Consider the following 16,270-nt stretch of genomic DNA (forward strand, 5'->3'; position numbering starts at 1 on the left):
GTCTCTCTTCTCTGTGCTCAGTTTCTGCATAAATTATACAACAAATTTGTATGTGTGTATGTATTTGTATGTATCTCTAGCCAACATTCTCACTCTTTCGCTCTGTTTTGGTTTTGGCTAAATTGAATTGTGTTAAGTTTCACACATAAGCGATATGAGCAACAGCTGCTTTAAATGCAGAAAAATAAACACACACACACAGAGACAGAAAGCGAAAGAAAATAAAATTATAAATAAGAAATAAACTTCTTTTTGCCCTGCTGCATGTAATTATAAGCTTTGAAAATTTCTTGGAATCATTTCGCATACAAATTGATATAATGATGCCTTTAAAGGTATTTTGTGGTTGATTTTTATGTGTACACATACAAGTGAAAAATGTTGTATATGTATATACATATATATCTCGGCGCCACATAATTAAAATTGTCTTTGATCTTTTAAATAATCCAAGAAATTTTACAAGGCGCCACCCCCCTTACCATATACATAGAGTTTCGAAGAAATGTCATTCAATATATACATAATACATAAACAATATATGTACTTAGATACTTATAAATAAATATTTATACATTTCTTTTCTATTTATTTGCAGGTATGTACATATGTCTACCAGCAGGCAAGGCACATGTGGTCTATAGTATAAGCTCTTAGTCTCAATTATTGAAGAGGAAGCGTAAGTGTGAAAAATATTATAATAGAATAATCTATTGACGCATTTTTAAAAGAGAAAACTACAAATTACTCACAGGCTACAGAATTATGTCTTGCCAATATTGGCAGCATTAATCATTATCCAAATCTGTTGTCTGTGATCTATCATAAGTTTCCTAAATTAAAATGACATTAGCATATAATACATGTAAATGGCTATGAAAAGAACCAAAATGCAATTTACAAGTTTCTAAAGTTATTATTTATACAAGTTACAATACAAGTTCAGCTGGATCTAATCTCATTTAAGCGAATTTTGTGTAATACAATCAAAACTTAAGCTATTGAAGATGATCTTTTCAAATCAATCTTTATCTGGATTAAATCCTAATCACTTGCCACATCAAAGACGCAATCTTTAGCCGCCCACAACTCGAGACATTCATTCAGCCACCCACTTGAAGCATTAATTAATTTCAATGAATTTAATTTCATAGGCTAAACTTTAGGTTCCCCTCCGCTCTTGCTCTCCAGCTCCATCTCCATTTCGACTTTGAAACTCCTACAGTTTTTTATTTTTAAGTATATATTTACAAATCGTGTCAAAGTTAGAGAACATTTCATGTGTAGGTTTTCGACTTGGTTGGGCTTGGTTGGGTCGAGTGTGTTGCTGGCTTGTTGGCTTGGCTTGGCTTGGTTGGCTGGTTGTTTCCAGTTTTTCCCTCATCAACATGATAGAAATGCGTGGGCCGGCCGGTTTATAGTACATGTATAGTATGTGTATATATGGACATACTATGAACGTAGTATTGTAGTAAATTGAAAAAATGCAATCACGACAAACCTCTAAACTAGCACGTCGCAATGTTGCATTTTATAACTTTGATTAGGTTGAGCACAACTAAAATAAAACAGAGGAAAAGTACAATCGTACAAATATACATACACATATGTACATATATACAATTGTATGTGTATATATAAAGACGAGACAACTGCTTGGAAAATCAAGGTTGCTACCGCTGCATATAAAAAAGAGTCGACGTGCTGGCCAATGTTCAACCCATATACCTAGGTGGGGGAGCACATGAACATTTTATATGCATGTACAACAGTATATAAAAAAATATTATATATAGTATTCATATGAACTTAGGTCTACACAATTCTAGACAAATAATTGATTAGTAAGCGGGTTTGACATATTTTTTTTGCTCTGCCAAACAAGCATCTAAAAATATGCACGGCTTTTTAAAAATCGATTAAGCTCGGACCTACAAAAAAAAAATAATATACATGCATACGTATGTACGTCCATCCATGGAAAAACAAAAACAAAAAGGTATTTTTTTGCACACACACTTGTAAGTGTTGTTTGTTTGTGTTTTTTTTTTTTTTTTCGTGGCGTTACTTTACGGGTTATCGCATAAAGTTTTGGCCTTGTGGTGAATGTCTGTCTCTTTTGGAATTTGGAATTCATAAATTTACTCATCTTTTCCAAAAGCTAATCCATCCCACGCTGCTGCTGCTGCTTCTGCTGCTGTTGCATCTCTATGCCACCTTCAAATTCATTAAAAAGAAAATTTCACTTAAAAACGTCAGCCAGCCCACTCAATCAATTTCAAATGCCTTTCAATTTCCATCAATTGTGAAATCATAATAAATTAATTAATAAGATGGAAGCAGACAACAACAAAAAAGAGCTTGACCTAAACGTAAAGACTATTAGGCTTAGATATACATACACATATAATCTATCTATCTGTTGGATGTTAGATAAACTGTTTGACCAACTGAGTCACCCACCTGTTTGACTAGTTCGACTACAGCATTCGACTGACGAAAGGTTTATGCACCACACAAGTCAAAGTCAGGAAAAAAAAAGACCAACCTACGCATAAAGTCAGTTAAAATAAGTATACATACATATATATCTATATGTATGTATGTATGTACATATATACATTTTCCGATCCCAAAGCAAAGCAAACTACGACCTTTTTATGCCTCTCTTTTGGGTTTTCTGTGTATGTTTTTGACATTATCCTGCTTTTTCGCACTTTCTTGTTTGGACAATAGCCGCACACAACCCAACAACGGACGCCCCCGCACTCCAACTCACACACACACACAGACATCAAAAAATGTGTATATGATACATCTTCTCTGTCGCCATATTTGTTTAGGTCAGTCCCGTCCCTTTGAAAACGAAGTGAACCTTACCATGTTTAAATAAAAAAATTTTCATCATGGCAAATGAAGAGTTGGTAGAATAATACACCTATGTACATACATATGTATATACATACATACATGTATATATATATTTGTTATTCACTGTATGTAACCGAACAAAACTTTGGCTTTGGTCTTCCCCAACAAATTTCACTGTATTTTTAGATTTCTCGATATATAAAGAAACAAACAAGTCCAAAAAGCAATGTTAATAACTAAAAATTAGATACTACCTTAAAAAGGATGCAACCTTATCTTAATTTCTGTATAATTTAGTTTATTTAATACATATTTACATATCTAGATTCCAGAATCGCGGACGGAAATCAGTCAGTATAGGACTCATTGCTTCCCGAATGATGATTCGATCTAAGTTAAATATAAGTCATGTTGCTTGATAGATTTCTGTCATTCTTGGGCAATTTTCGTAAACCTTTATTGAACTTAATGTCTGCCATGGATTGGAACAGATAGTAATTTGTTGTTGAAATGTATCAAATTTTAATTGTTTTGAGAAGGATTGCTTTCTTACCGTTGGCTTTTCTCACTATACCGATTCCAGTCACACTTAAAAATTAACTTACGTTAGAAGGTGGGTAAATAGAAAATCGAAAAATAATATCATGTAAATATTTGACACCACTTAGTGTTGTTCTGCCTCGCTTGCCCCCTCGCTCTCTCTCTCTCTATCTCTGCCTTTTTTCGGTGTGAAGAGGAATTATACAAATAAATAAACCAAAAAATGGGGGAAAAGAGAAAGAAGTGAACCCACATACATTTATCTACTAATATACATACATAGTATGTATATAGGGCCTGCCACGTTTTTGACTTTTGTTATTGTTGCTGCCCCCGGCCGGGTCTTGTCAGTCTATTTACTTGACCACAAATGTTGGAGACGACTCACTGTGTTGTTGTTGCTGCTTGTGCTGCCGTGTCTGTTTATATAGCAACTAATTGTTCGTGGGCTTATCTCAAATTTCAGATCGGAGCACGAGGCATTGAAAGAAAAAGAGGCAAACAAGAAGAAAAGCAACTGAGAAATAATGAGTAAAGGTGGGCAACAACAAAATATGTAATACAAATGAATTTGTTTTCCATTTTATTAAACAACAATTTTGAAATATTCAAAAAGTTTGAGAATAAAGCGAGGTGAAGGATAAGGCTAACTAAATTCCAAAACATGACGAAAACATATGCAATCTATTGTTGGACATAAGTTTTGTGGTCTATGAATTCTATTAATGCCTTTTGAGATACATTTACAAATTGTTCTATTAATTAAACACATGTGGTTTTAATTTAACAGGGTTTAAACCTTTGGGTTTTAATGTTTTCATGTTCTCAATGGCAAAGAAGCATTGCAGTTATTTATAGTTAATTGACGCTGATGTTCTATGCATAAACCCACCTGGCCAATTGAAAAAGCTAACTTGTTTAGCACATTTACGTGAATATAGCCAGGACCTGACAAGGAGGGGAGACAAATAAGATTAAAAAACGAGGAAGAAAATGGCCAAAGAGAAGGAAAAACGAATAAAATGGCCCTGGAGGTAAATGAAGGCCACTTACTTAAGCAATAGCAGCAGCAGCTGACGCACATAAAACTCCTCCATATGGGCAACATGGAATGGGACCATTTTGTAGGCGGAAAGCATCCTTGAGGCTTGCCATTCTCATCATGCACGCGCACGTTCCCCGAACACAAGAGAGAAATAATCAAACAGCAGAAGCGAGAGGGAGATAGAGAGAGAAAGAAAGAACGAAAGGACTCACAAAGTGTAGGCAATTGAATTCTGTGGTTTTTTTCGGTTTGAGTAAATCAATTGAGTTCCGCCTTCTTTAGCTCATAGTCTTCATCCTCATCATCATCGTTGTCGTCGCCGGCCTCGTCTTCGTCCTGTTTTCGCCTTCACCGTCTTGTCCGTGTAATGTTAACAAACTGCAAAGTAGTTCTCACCCGCAGTTCATTCGCCCATTTTCCCTCTGTTTTACTATAATGAGGGGGGAATCTGCCTTTGACACTCTTGTGGTCATAATAGTTTGCTCTCCATATATTTTCTAAAGATTTTGCTACCCTCATTTCCTTCTTAGTCCTTGCTGCTTTTGACTCGGATCTACCCCAACAAGAATTTTGTTAAATATTGAACGGGGGTTCGTTCTGAAAAGGTTTTCCGTTTGGCTTTTACTTGCCTACTTTTTCTGGTTTATTGCGCGTTAAGAATTTTTTAGTCTTGAGCCAATGAGGGAAAGGAAACTAAACTTTAATTAAGATCTAAGGATTTTTCTTTATGTTGGTTGATGATAAATTGCAAAATATTCGTCTGCAAATCGTAAAATATTTTATAGCATACTTTTCAGAGTATGTAGCGGATGTACATATACAAAAGTAAATTATTCGAAAACACATTAAATGAAAATTGTTATTTCTGGTTGTTATCGTTATCGGTTGTTTCATTACCTTAACTCTTCCACATTATGAAAGGGAACCACAATGATCCTGAATTATCCTAGCCCTAGTTCAGCTTTTCCTATAATTTTTGTATCAATTAAATTGTTCAAAATTTAAGTTTAATACTAAAGTTTAAGTAAGTTTAATACTACTTCATTCTATTCGGTTCCCATTTATCTGCACCATTTTTATGCTCCTCTCTCTATCTCTCTCTCTCGATTTCTTTAGCCATTATCAAGTTTTCTAAACAAAACTTTTTGTTTTTTAATGGAGTCTCATTAGCGTTGTTGGTAAGCTAAAGTTCATAATAAAGTTGGCTCATCAATAAATCTGTTGCTATCGACACATACGTGTCCATATGTATGTATGTTTGTATGTGTGTATGAAAGTGTGAATGTTTTAAAGTTGTTAACTTTATTGATTTTTCTCTTTACCCACGTTAATTGAGTGAAAATTGATACTCAATTATAAATCAAAAAATCCTCCTGTCAAAAGAGAATACAAGAAGTAATTTAAGTCTCTAAAATAAAAAAAAAAAAAAAAAGAATATATATAGAAGTTAGAGTTGAATTTTTACTATGACAGATTGCTCAATCATTGATGACAACTGTACTTTTTATATTCTTTTTTTGTTTGTTGATGTGCTTTTTAAAAGAATGAAATGAAAACGTAGTCCGGCCGGCCCATTGAAAGAATTTGCATTTGGAGCTCAATCAAATGCATTTTGTATGTGCATTCTCTGTATACATAAATATTTGATGGGCCAGCGCGCATGCAGCACAAAATTGTTGTATCAAGTCGAAAAATAAAAAATTCTCCAACAGAGTTGCCGCATTCATGTCTAATTCGCATAAAAGTAGTGTGAAAATTTGCACTCTCACCAAGTTGGCAAAATCGTTTTGCAATTGAAGAAACTCAATTGCAATTATTAAGAATTAACTTCATTCATTTTGCATGCCTTTGTCATGGGAAAGTTCTCAAGTGTTTTACCACAAGTATTATAGTTTCAATTTAATATTTAAATTGAGGCTTGTAATCAAGTTATTACAATACTTGTGAAAATCCAAATTATTTTTGAATCGATTTCAAACGTTAAACTAGCGTAGCGGAGTGTGTGTTGTGTGTTGAAGGTTCAATTGGTTCAATCTCAGACTTTTTGTTTGTTGTTGTCATACGGAATGTTTACATAGTCGACTTTGGTCGATATTCCAATTCATCTTGTTGTGTTTACCCCCTATTTTTCTTGGTATATGTGAAGTTTTGACGTCCGGTCGATTTTTAGGCTTAGTTGCAATTTCTTTGCGGGCCCCAAGAGCTATTGACATACGAAGCCAGCAGCTTTTATGCACATCATATCATCATCATCGTCATCGTCGTCATCATCTCAGTGCCACATCCAAGCCCCACATCATTCAACAGAAGCCTGAACAACTTTTCTTATATGTTTTTGTGCTCTGTTTTGTTTATTTTTATACTTTTTTTTTCGTCTTCTCGTTTCTCTTTTAACTTAGCGTTGTCGGCATATTGCATTGAAATTTGCAACACATTTCCATTTTTTTTTTCTGTTGAGTTCTTTGGGGCTACCGTTTGACGTTTTGGTTTTGGGGTAAAAGAAAAAGAAGAAAAAAGCTTGAAAAAAGGCTGGATAAAAGAGGAATAAAACTGGAATGATTTAATGCAAATTTTATGCGCCATACTTTAGCACACTCTTCCGTCCCAACTGTGGCGATTCGGCTCGGTTCTACATCATCATCATCATGAACGGTTGTCATTGTTTTGTCAGTAGTATTGAGAACACTTTAATATATATTTTGCAATCGAATATTTTGCATGCATGCAATTATTTCTGTTTTTATTCAATTGAAATTGTGAAATGACTAAAACAGAAAATAAATTAGAGAAAACCAAGTTCGATGACCCCCAGCTACCCTAATATCCCCCTTGCTATCCCCCTTAGAGTAACTCTTGAACTTTTCAAATTATAAAAGTATTCTCATTAGTAAAAGCTGCAAACTAAAATGAAAGTAGGTATTGATATGAATTTTTTTAACAAAAATTGCAAGAATTCTTTTATTATTTACTTAAATATTTAATCAATAGTTATCGTATTTAGTCTGCAATAGTTTGTCCTCCACATACATACATACATATGTACATAAACATTGCAAATAGATTGTGTAGTAATTTGATATTACGAGAGTTTCTCGGAAATATTGTGCTATGTTGTTGACAGTACTTATAAACTGTGGCTATCTTTCTCAGATTCTAAACCCACTATAAGTAAGTTTTGCAAACAAGTTTACTGATCTTTCACTGTAGACGAAGACTATCAATTCAAGTGCAATAATTTAAAAGTGCAGTCTGCCGTTTTCATCTTAAGTACTAAATTGTTCTCAACTGCAATTAGCTGGAAAACATGAGACGAAGGCTGCAGCAACACTTTGTGTTTGAGAAAAATGAAGAGAAGATGGCGACGACGACGACGCGTTGTCTTTTCGGCGCTAGAGCTAAAAAATTTTAATTAGTCTGCACGCCTCGGGTTCTCCTTCTCCCTCTCTTCTTTCCTTCTATATCACACGCTTTTCTCTATCATTGTGAACTTTAAGCGCAACATCAGCAAATTAATCGAAATGCATTAAAGCCAATTAGAAGGAGGCAACAACAGCCCTCTCCTCTCCCCCTCTCTCTGTGTGCAGTGGACGATCTTTACTACTTGATTTTCTTGCTGCTCTTGTAATCAAGAAGATGTGAGTGAACCTAAACCCATTCAGGCTACCGTTAAGAAGTTGCATTGTATTTTATGTATGTATGTATGTACATACAAAGTTACCCCCAGAACAGGGTCGGATTTAGGCGAGGAAAAGCAAATAAAATAAACTTAAAACTGTTAACCAAATATTAATTCTATATTAGAAACGTTTCGAGAATGTTTTCTAAAGTTTCTTGGGCCAGGATTGCAGAAATAGCTGTTCCTTTTATTCCTTAAATTCGAACCGAGAATAAGCAGTGTGAAGGAAGTTTGAAATTTAAGCGAGGGCTGATTAATAAATTGTTCAGAATAGCTAAAATAACTTTGTTTCTGATAATTTTTAAAGCAGTTTTTGGGGCTTAGTAAGAATTACTATGAATGTATGTATGTATATTTATTTTTTGGTAAAGTTTGCAGCAAACTTTTTAATTGGCCTTCGTTTATGTATTGTTTGTATGTACATATCTCTTGTCTTTTAATTTCTGCCTCTTTTTTCGCGTTTTTTGCTTCGTCATCTCAACAACAGCAGCAACGTTTGGGCCATTGCAATCAGCAGCAACTGCCTCTGCTTGTGTCTCTGTCTCGGTTTCAGCTTGTGCCCCCATTTGGATTCTCCTCCTGTGCTCCACATTTCAATTTCAATTCGCGCATTTCGCGTTGCTAGGCGCGACAGACGTAGGGTGGCCGGCTGGATCGCCCCGGCAACACAACAAAACTTACTCACTCAGTCAGTCAGTCGTCTTTTACAACTCAGCACTGTGGCGAGAGAGCTAGAGAGGAGAGACCACCGACCCCCAATGAGAGAGTCGTCAGCATCAGCAGCATCCAACAGCCAGCAGCCTTTTCCATTCTTCTCCACTGCATTCTTCTTCCCCCTTTTTTTTGTTGCCCTCTCTTGCCTTTTTTTTTAATAGTATGCCGCACTCAGCAACAACTGCAAGCTCAAGCACAGGGTGGTGCATACAAAATAATTTACGCCATGTAGAAGGCAAAAAAGCTAAAAATGAGTAAAGAGGCCTGTGCATGTGCTGGAAAAATCTATGTGCACATGCACCAAAAGAGGCATCATACAGTAAAGGCAATACAATTATGAACTAAGCTGGGAATAAATAAATTTACAAAATACTAAAATGCAAATAATCAAAGATAATGCACCAGATATGCAAGCCTTGGTTACAAAATCGCTAATGTCTGCTATGCAAAAATGTATTTCAAAATATATATTTATGTATACATTTTCAAAAAAATAACACTTCCTTTTCACCATATTTGTCGAAATAGCATAGAATATGTGTATATGTATATGTGTATGTTTGTTTAGCTTTGGTATCCCTCCCACAAAATTATATACCTTTTTTTGGAGGCCACTGTGAGAGACACTGTTACACGCGCGCCAATGTAAAAATCGTTGTTGTAACCTTTTGTTGTTGTTGTTGGTGATTGCTACTGCAGCGTATTGCATTCATGCGTGCTTTGTATATGCAAGTGTGTGTGTGTGTTTGAGGGTGGGGATGAGACGAGGCGAAGGTGCTGCTGCTTGCTCACTCACTCACTTATATGTACGTGTTGTTTGCATTTACTCTACGCAAATGAGCGGCATTCGCTGTTGTTGTTTTTTTTTTGCATATATGTATGTATGTATGTATGCAGGCATATGCATACTTTTCCTTCTCGAGGAGCCACACCTCCTTCCCGCCCCCTCCAGTCAATGATATAGCCTAGCAACGTTTGCGCACAACTTACTCTCACTTGATGATGCTGCGTTGCATTTTATTTATTTCAGTTTTTTTCTTACTGCATTATTTTTTGTTTTAGCAGACTTTGAATGACTAAGAGTTTTTGTTGTTGTGGCGAGAGAGAGAAGGACGCCAAGAGTAGGGAACAAGAAAAAAATCACAGCATTATACTAACTGCAATTGCATGAGCTGCTCTCTCTCTCTCATGGATTCTCTTTTATTCTCTCTCTCGTTTACCCTATCTGTGTGTTTGTGTTTGTGTGGGGTTACTGACATTGCACAGCAGCCAGCCACTGCACTGCATCCCACTATTCCTGGCACTGGTCGGCCATACAACGATGTTGCTATGGCTGGCACTTCACTTCACAAGTGCTCAACGACGACCAAAAACGGAAGACGAAGAAGCGTTAACTTTATGTTCTTTCCTTCTTTCTTATTGCATTCGCTTCCCCCCTCTCTCTCTATCTCTCTCTCTATCTATCTCTCTCACTTGGTTGCACTCCCCCGTCAGAAAAATAATTTCTATTCGCTTTCATTTGGCGCCAAAACAAAAAGTGACAAACCGTTAGTTTTGTGGGTTCAAAGAACTTTATTTCCTCACACAAAATTCATACAATGATAGAAAATTTAATACGACTGCATTGAGATCGATCTCGTATGTATGTATGTGTGTGTGTGTGTGTGTACTCGTTTGTTGTGTGAGAGAGTGTGAATGCCAATTAACAACAAGAACAATTGTAAAAGGCAATGGCCCGCCCATGCATGCCAACTGCAGTTAGATGATTTTTAAACCACATCATAAAATTGTAGCAACAATACACACATACATACATACATGCACACATTATTGCAATGCAGAATATCATGATGGCAATTCAAAACAGTAACAAGAGCAACATAATAATTACACATAACTGTAATACATAATATACATGCACACATATGCACATGTATAATGTTTTGCCATTAGTTTAATATTTACATATATTTTGACATAGTATCCATCCATGCCTTTAGGCATTTCATTTATAAATATTTTTTATAAAAACTTTTTAATAAAACCCCATTATAAATTTTGAAACATGATATTTTTGTAGTAAACCATTCTTAAATATTAGAAATTTATTCTTTTCCATTAAAAAAAAAACACATTTTACTGGAAATTCGTTAAAACGTATGGAAAATTAGTAATAAAATAAAATAACAGTTAAAATCATTTATATAACTGATGATAAATACGCTTTTAAGTGTAGAAAATTTCATTTGGTCTTCAATATACTGACAGGTTGTCTACTAGATTACATTTCAACTACATATTAATTGGCTTTTCATTTGGGGTTCCGACATCTTTTCCCCTTGTTTTCGACTCACATTCAGACAGTAATTGCGGGAAATTATTGCCACGCCCAATGTGGGCGCTCAGAACAGAGAAAGAAAATTGAATAAAAAACGAAGCAAAACTGAAGCCCAACATGGCTAAAAGGCAAGCTTCACAGGCATCAAGGCCATATTGATGTTGTTGTATTTGATGCTATTGCTTTTGGGTAGTACCTATTAATGGAAAATCTAAAGAGGGTCAATGATGATAGAAATGAGTGGGAGGATCATTTTATTATCTGTAACTTAAACTTAGCTTTTGGAGATGACGTGTTCCCCCTGTGATTAGTTTAAACATATGCGTATGCACCTGAAAAATAAGAAGCTTATGTACATATTTACTTTTGTTTTATGTAAATAAGTGCATATCTTTCCCTCCATATGTATGCGCATACACACATATGAACATATTTTTCCATGCAATGCCGCTGGATGGTTGGGAGACTTTTGTTTGCAGGGCTTCCTCCACGTGCATATATCGCGTGTGTGTGTGCGTGTGTGTGTGTGCTTAGTCATAAAATATAAAAAATGGTAAAACCTTTGCTGATGCTACCGATGCGTGCCTAAGTAAATCTTAGCCCCTAGTACACAGTAAGACAAGTCGTCTAACTCAGCATTTATTCTCCAGAAACTTGTATTCTCATGAAGTTAAGACAAAAAGTTTGAAATTACTCAGCATTTAAATGGGATGATTTCTTTCACTACAAGTGCCAAGTTAAATTGTAGTGCATTTAATGTACACGCGCTGAAATAAAATTTGTATAGCTAGAAATAGAACTTTTCTAAGCAGCACACCTGACTAAAAAAAAAAAAAAGAAGGTCTTGTAGTAGCTTTTCGTAGTCATGCACCCGTATAATCCATAAAGCGACCTCCAGTTAGCACACACCCCAACCCTGAGCCCCCCAAAACTTCTCACCCACAACCCAGAGACCCATTCACAAGCTTGTCAAAGTCGAGGCTGCAGTTGCGTCTGCTGTTGATATGAGTTTGTGTGTGTGTGTGCGGGTGGGTGTCTGTGTGTGTGTGTGTGTGCAAGTGTATTTGTGGTTGCCAGATGATTTTGACTTTTTATGCAACTGTACGTAAAATGTTTCAAGTGTCATTTATATTTCATTTTAACTCGGTTTCTTTTTTCCTTCTTTTATTTTTTATGAAACGTCCCCAACCACTGGACGTCTGTGCAAATTAAAATGTTTCCGTTGTCGCACACAGACACAGTCGGAAAAAGAGAGAGAATACACCATAGAAAGAGAGCGTGGCATGAAGAAGGGGGGAGAAACAGGAGAGAGAGAAAGAGAGGACATTGAGCCTCCTGACAAACTGTCGGGGTAAACTTGGTTTATAGTGCAATGCATATAATTCTCTGTCGAGATTGAATTTTATTGCCTGGCAACAGGCGCCACTGTTACTACTCTTCTGCCCGGCCCCAAATGCCATAGTTATCCAAAGTGTCCTGTGTCCCGTGTCCTGTCCTCTCTGCTACCGCCCGGATATCACAGAGTTGTCAGGATGCGGATTACACTAATTATGAAATGACATTGCCGACGTCGTCGTTGATTTTAATGGTTTTTTGTTGTTGCTGACCTCGCTTAATTAACAAAGTTTTTACAATTTGTTTTTCTTTCTTTCTCCCATTGCAGAAGGACGAAGGATGTTGAGATTGATAGTTGCTGATGCATTTTATGTCCATTAACAACATTACGCACAAGACGAGATAAAAACAACAATAGCTAAAAAAAAAAAAAACAATAGAAGCCACAGATATTTGCCCACATGTTGCTGCCACGACAAGAAAAATGCTTAGCGATGCTCAACAGGCATCTAAAACAACAGCAGCAGCAGCAATTGGCCCACCGGAAACTTATGTCATAACAACAATTAATAAACAGCAAATATACCAACAACAACAGCAAAATAGTTTTGTTGTTGCAAATAACAAAATGGTAATACCAGCAACAGCAGCAACAATTGCCGGTACACCAACAGCAACGACAACAACAACAACATCAGCAGCAGCAACAGCAACAATAACAACAACGGAGCCAACGCAACAGCAACATGTGTTATTTCAGCCACAATTACAAACAACAACCACACCTCAGCAACATCAACAAGCCACAGCACCTCAACCGCGTCAGCATCCCAAGAAAAGAAAATTTGATCCAGCTGAGCTGGACAAAGCCGAACAACAACAACAGCAGCAACATCATCAGCAGCAGCAGCAGTTGTCGTTACAAAAATGTTCCGAGAGTAATGGCAACAGTGAAATCAATGGCAATGTTGCTGCCGTGCAGCAACAACATCAACAACTGCAACTACAACGCATGATTGTAAGTCCTTCCGCAGTTCTTATTGGCGGTGCAGGCACCGGCAATGATAATAAAAATCAACAGCAGCAGCCGCAGCAACAACAACAGCAACATCGTGTTATAATTGCTTCGCCGCAGCAACATGCCTCCAGTACTTATAAACAACACAGCAGCAGCAATAGCAGCAGCAGCAACAGCAGTACTAGCAGCAGCAGCAACAACACTCACCATCAGCAACGCACACATACACCAACATCAACGGTTTACTATCAACAACAACACCAGCAGCAGCAGCAACAACAGCAACCGCAACAACGTTTTAGCTTTAACAACTCAAACAATCAGCAACATGTACAGGAACAGCAACAACAACAGCATCCACATCAACATCAACAACAACAACAGCTGCAGCAGCAACAGCCGCCGCAGTCTCTTGATCTCAGCGATTGGGTGAATACACGCGTCCTAGCCAAAATTCACCAACATTATGCTCCTGGCATTATACGACAACTGTCAGAGGGCACGCCCCCACATTCAATACTCGTTGAATTCGATGCCATTGAGTATGGCCAGCAACTATATCAGGATATATTGCTGCCACAAGGACGATATCATGTGATACTCGATGCCAGTCCGCCAATGGCAGATGTAAGTAAAGTGACTAGAGACTTTTTCAAAATCAAAATTGACTTTTTATATTTTGTAGATCACCCTAGAGGCTCGTGTTTGTGTCCGTCATCAGGAGGTTCGCTGTCCAGGTGGATTTGTCTATGCGGAAGGAATCATAACCGATATCAATCAATCCCTTAAACAATATACAGTGCAATTGATTGGTAATGATGAATTGGTAAGTAAAATATGCAAGAAGAAGACAACAAAGCTATATCTCTTTCTCACTCTCTTGCTCTCTTTTTAGGCAACCACAAAACTAGTGCGTCGTGCAGATTTGCGACTTTTGCAGCCACCATGGTGGGATGAGCTTAATGAACTGACACCAACTGTTGCCACGCCAACATCATCAACATCATCGTCGTCGTCGTCGTCATCGTCTATGGCAACGCCTTTGAGTGGTGTTGGGGCCAAACGCAAAAATGATTCGGCGGCTGGTGTGCCCTTGTCAAGTGGCAACATTGTATATCCAAAGTCATTGACTGGAGCACCTTTAGCATTTGTGGCCACGCGCTATGATGGCAAGTTGCCCATAATTACGCAAAAACAAGAAGAGTATTATAGAACGACGGCCACATCACCGTTCCAGAGTGGCAACGGTGGTGTAGTACCTCCTCCACCACCTTTGGCATTAACAGCCCATGTTGAACAGCAGCAGCAGCAGCAAAATGGTTTGCCAGATATAGTGATCTCGCCGGGTAGCAGCCAACAGCAGCACCTTAAAATCCAACAACAGCAACAACAGTCACGTGGCTATGACGATTACGACTCCGATGATGAGCTGAAGCGAGTCGGCATTGGCTATTCTCCAGCCGCCGGCGATATGGATAATGAAAAAATGAGCGCCTGCAGCAAAAGGAGTAGCATGCAGAGTCGCGGCAGCACATCAAGCTTAATTGATCAGAGGCTCACACCACGATCTCATCCAGCAACTCCAAGGTAAAACATTTCACACAAATGACGTTTGTAAATGACACATAATGACATTTATGTATATTCATTTTGATAGATCTCAAGCCACAACGCCGCATCGTTTTAAAAAGGGCGACATCGTTGAATCGGAGTCCGGCGTGCGTAAGAAATACAATGGAAAGCAATGGCGACGTCTCTGCATGCTATGCATGAAGGAATCTCAGCGTCGTGGCTATTGTTCAAGGCATTTGAATCAGAAGGGAAATGTCTTGCCATCATCCACGGGGCCGAGCCGATTGCTAAGGTGACAAACAAAATCTTTGTTGTACTCTGACACACGCTTTAACACTTTCTTTCCACTCTCTTTGGGTCTTTATCTCTGCAGTGATAGCCGTTCAAGCAGCAAGACACAAATTGATGAGGATACGTCACGTGATTCGGAAACCTCGCCCAACTACAGAGTCAAGGGTCGCTATGATCAGGAAGAGACCGATGCGGCTGTGATGCTAGGTAAAACCTCTCACACCTTTCTAAATAGCCTAGAATTCTTAAAGTTCTTAAAATCTGGAAAATTTGTTGAAATTTATTCATAGTTTTAGCGTTCAATTCATCTCAAGGCTGGAATTCCAGCCTCTTGATCCCTCCCTGTTGGTCCACTCCCTGTCGCTTTATCAGCGCCTGCTTAGCCTGCTAATCTTTTTACGATTCACGCAATTACTCACACGGTTAGAGGACAAGGCTGTCCGGTCTTTCTTTTATGGTTGCGTTTTGAAACCTTTTCGTTTGGGTTAGGGCATAACGACTTCAAAATGTGCACTCTACAAATGATTTCACCATTATACGAAGAAGAAAAATATTTACCTACTATTTTTGAATATTCTTTCAAAAATCTTGGTATAATGATTATTTCAAATTTTGATATTTCATTGTAAATATTAATTGGATTTTAAGTCCGTAAATATGTAATATTAATAATTGACAACACACATATGTGTGTATTTATATTTTGGATAAATTATACTGCAAGCAATCAATATTGCCGTCTCTAGAATTTATGAATAACTTATTGAAATTATTGGATAGATTTGTCTTACAATTAGTTCTCTCTCTGTTTTTAGTGCTTATATGTATGTAGGGTACTCCATAATAGTTCATATAGCTTGTACTTTCTTT

At 37.3% G+C, this 16,270-nt stretch overlaps 1 protein-coding gene across 3 annotated transcripts in view; it reads left to right on the forward strand.

Annotated features, from left to right (window-relative positions):
* The window catches only part of cic (Putative transcription factor capicua), a 43,280-nt gene that overhangs the window by 18,110 nt on the left and 8,900 nt on the right, over positions 1-16,270 (forward strand). For all 3 annotated transcript variants that reach the window (XM_068297973.1, XM_068297972.1, XM_068297974.1), the window contains exons 3-7: positions 12,848-14,164; positions 14,223-14,363; positions 14,433-15,124; positions 15,195-15,401; positions 15,483-15,607. In XM_068297973.1, the coding sequence (XP_068154074.1) occupies positions 13,004-14,164; positions 14,223-14,363; positions 14,433-15,124; positions 15,195-15,401; positions 15,483-15,607 (2,326 nt within the window). In that variant the 5' untranslated portion in view covers positions 12,848-13,003. The remainder of the gene's footprint in view (positions 1-12,847; positions 14,165-14,222; positions 14,364-14,432; positions 15,125-15,194; positions 15,402-15,482; positions 15,608-16,270) is intronic.

Source organism: Drosophila tropicalis, unplaced genomic scaffold (genome assembly GCF_018151085.1).
Source record: "Drosophila tropicalis isolate 14030-0801.00 unplaced genomic scaffold, ASM1815108v1 contig_859, whole genome shotgun sequence".
NCBI classification, from domain to species: domain Eukaryota; kingdom Metazoa; phylum Arthropoda; class Insecta; order Diptera; family Drosophilidae; genus Drosophila; species Drosophila tropicalis.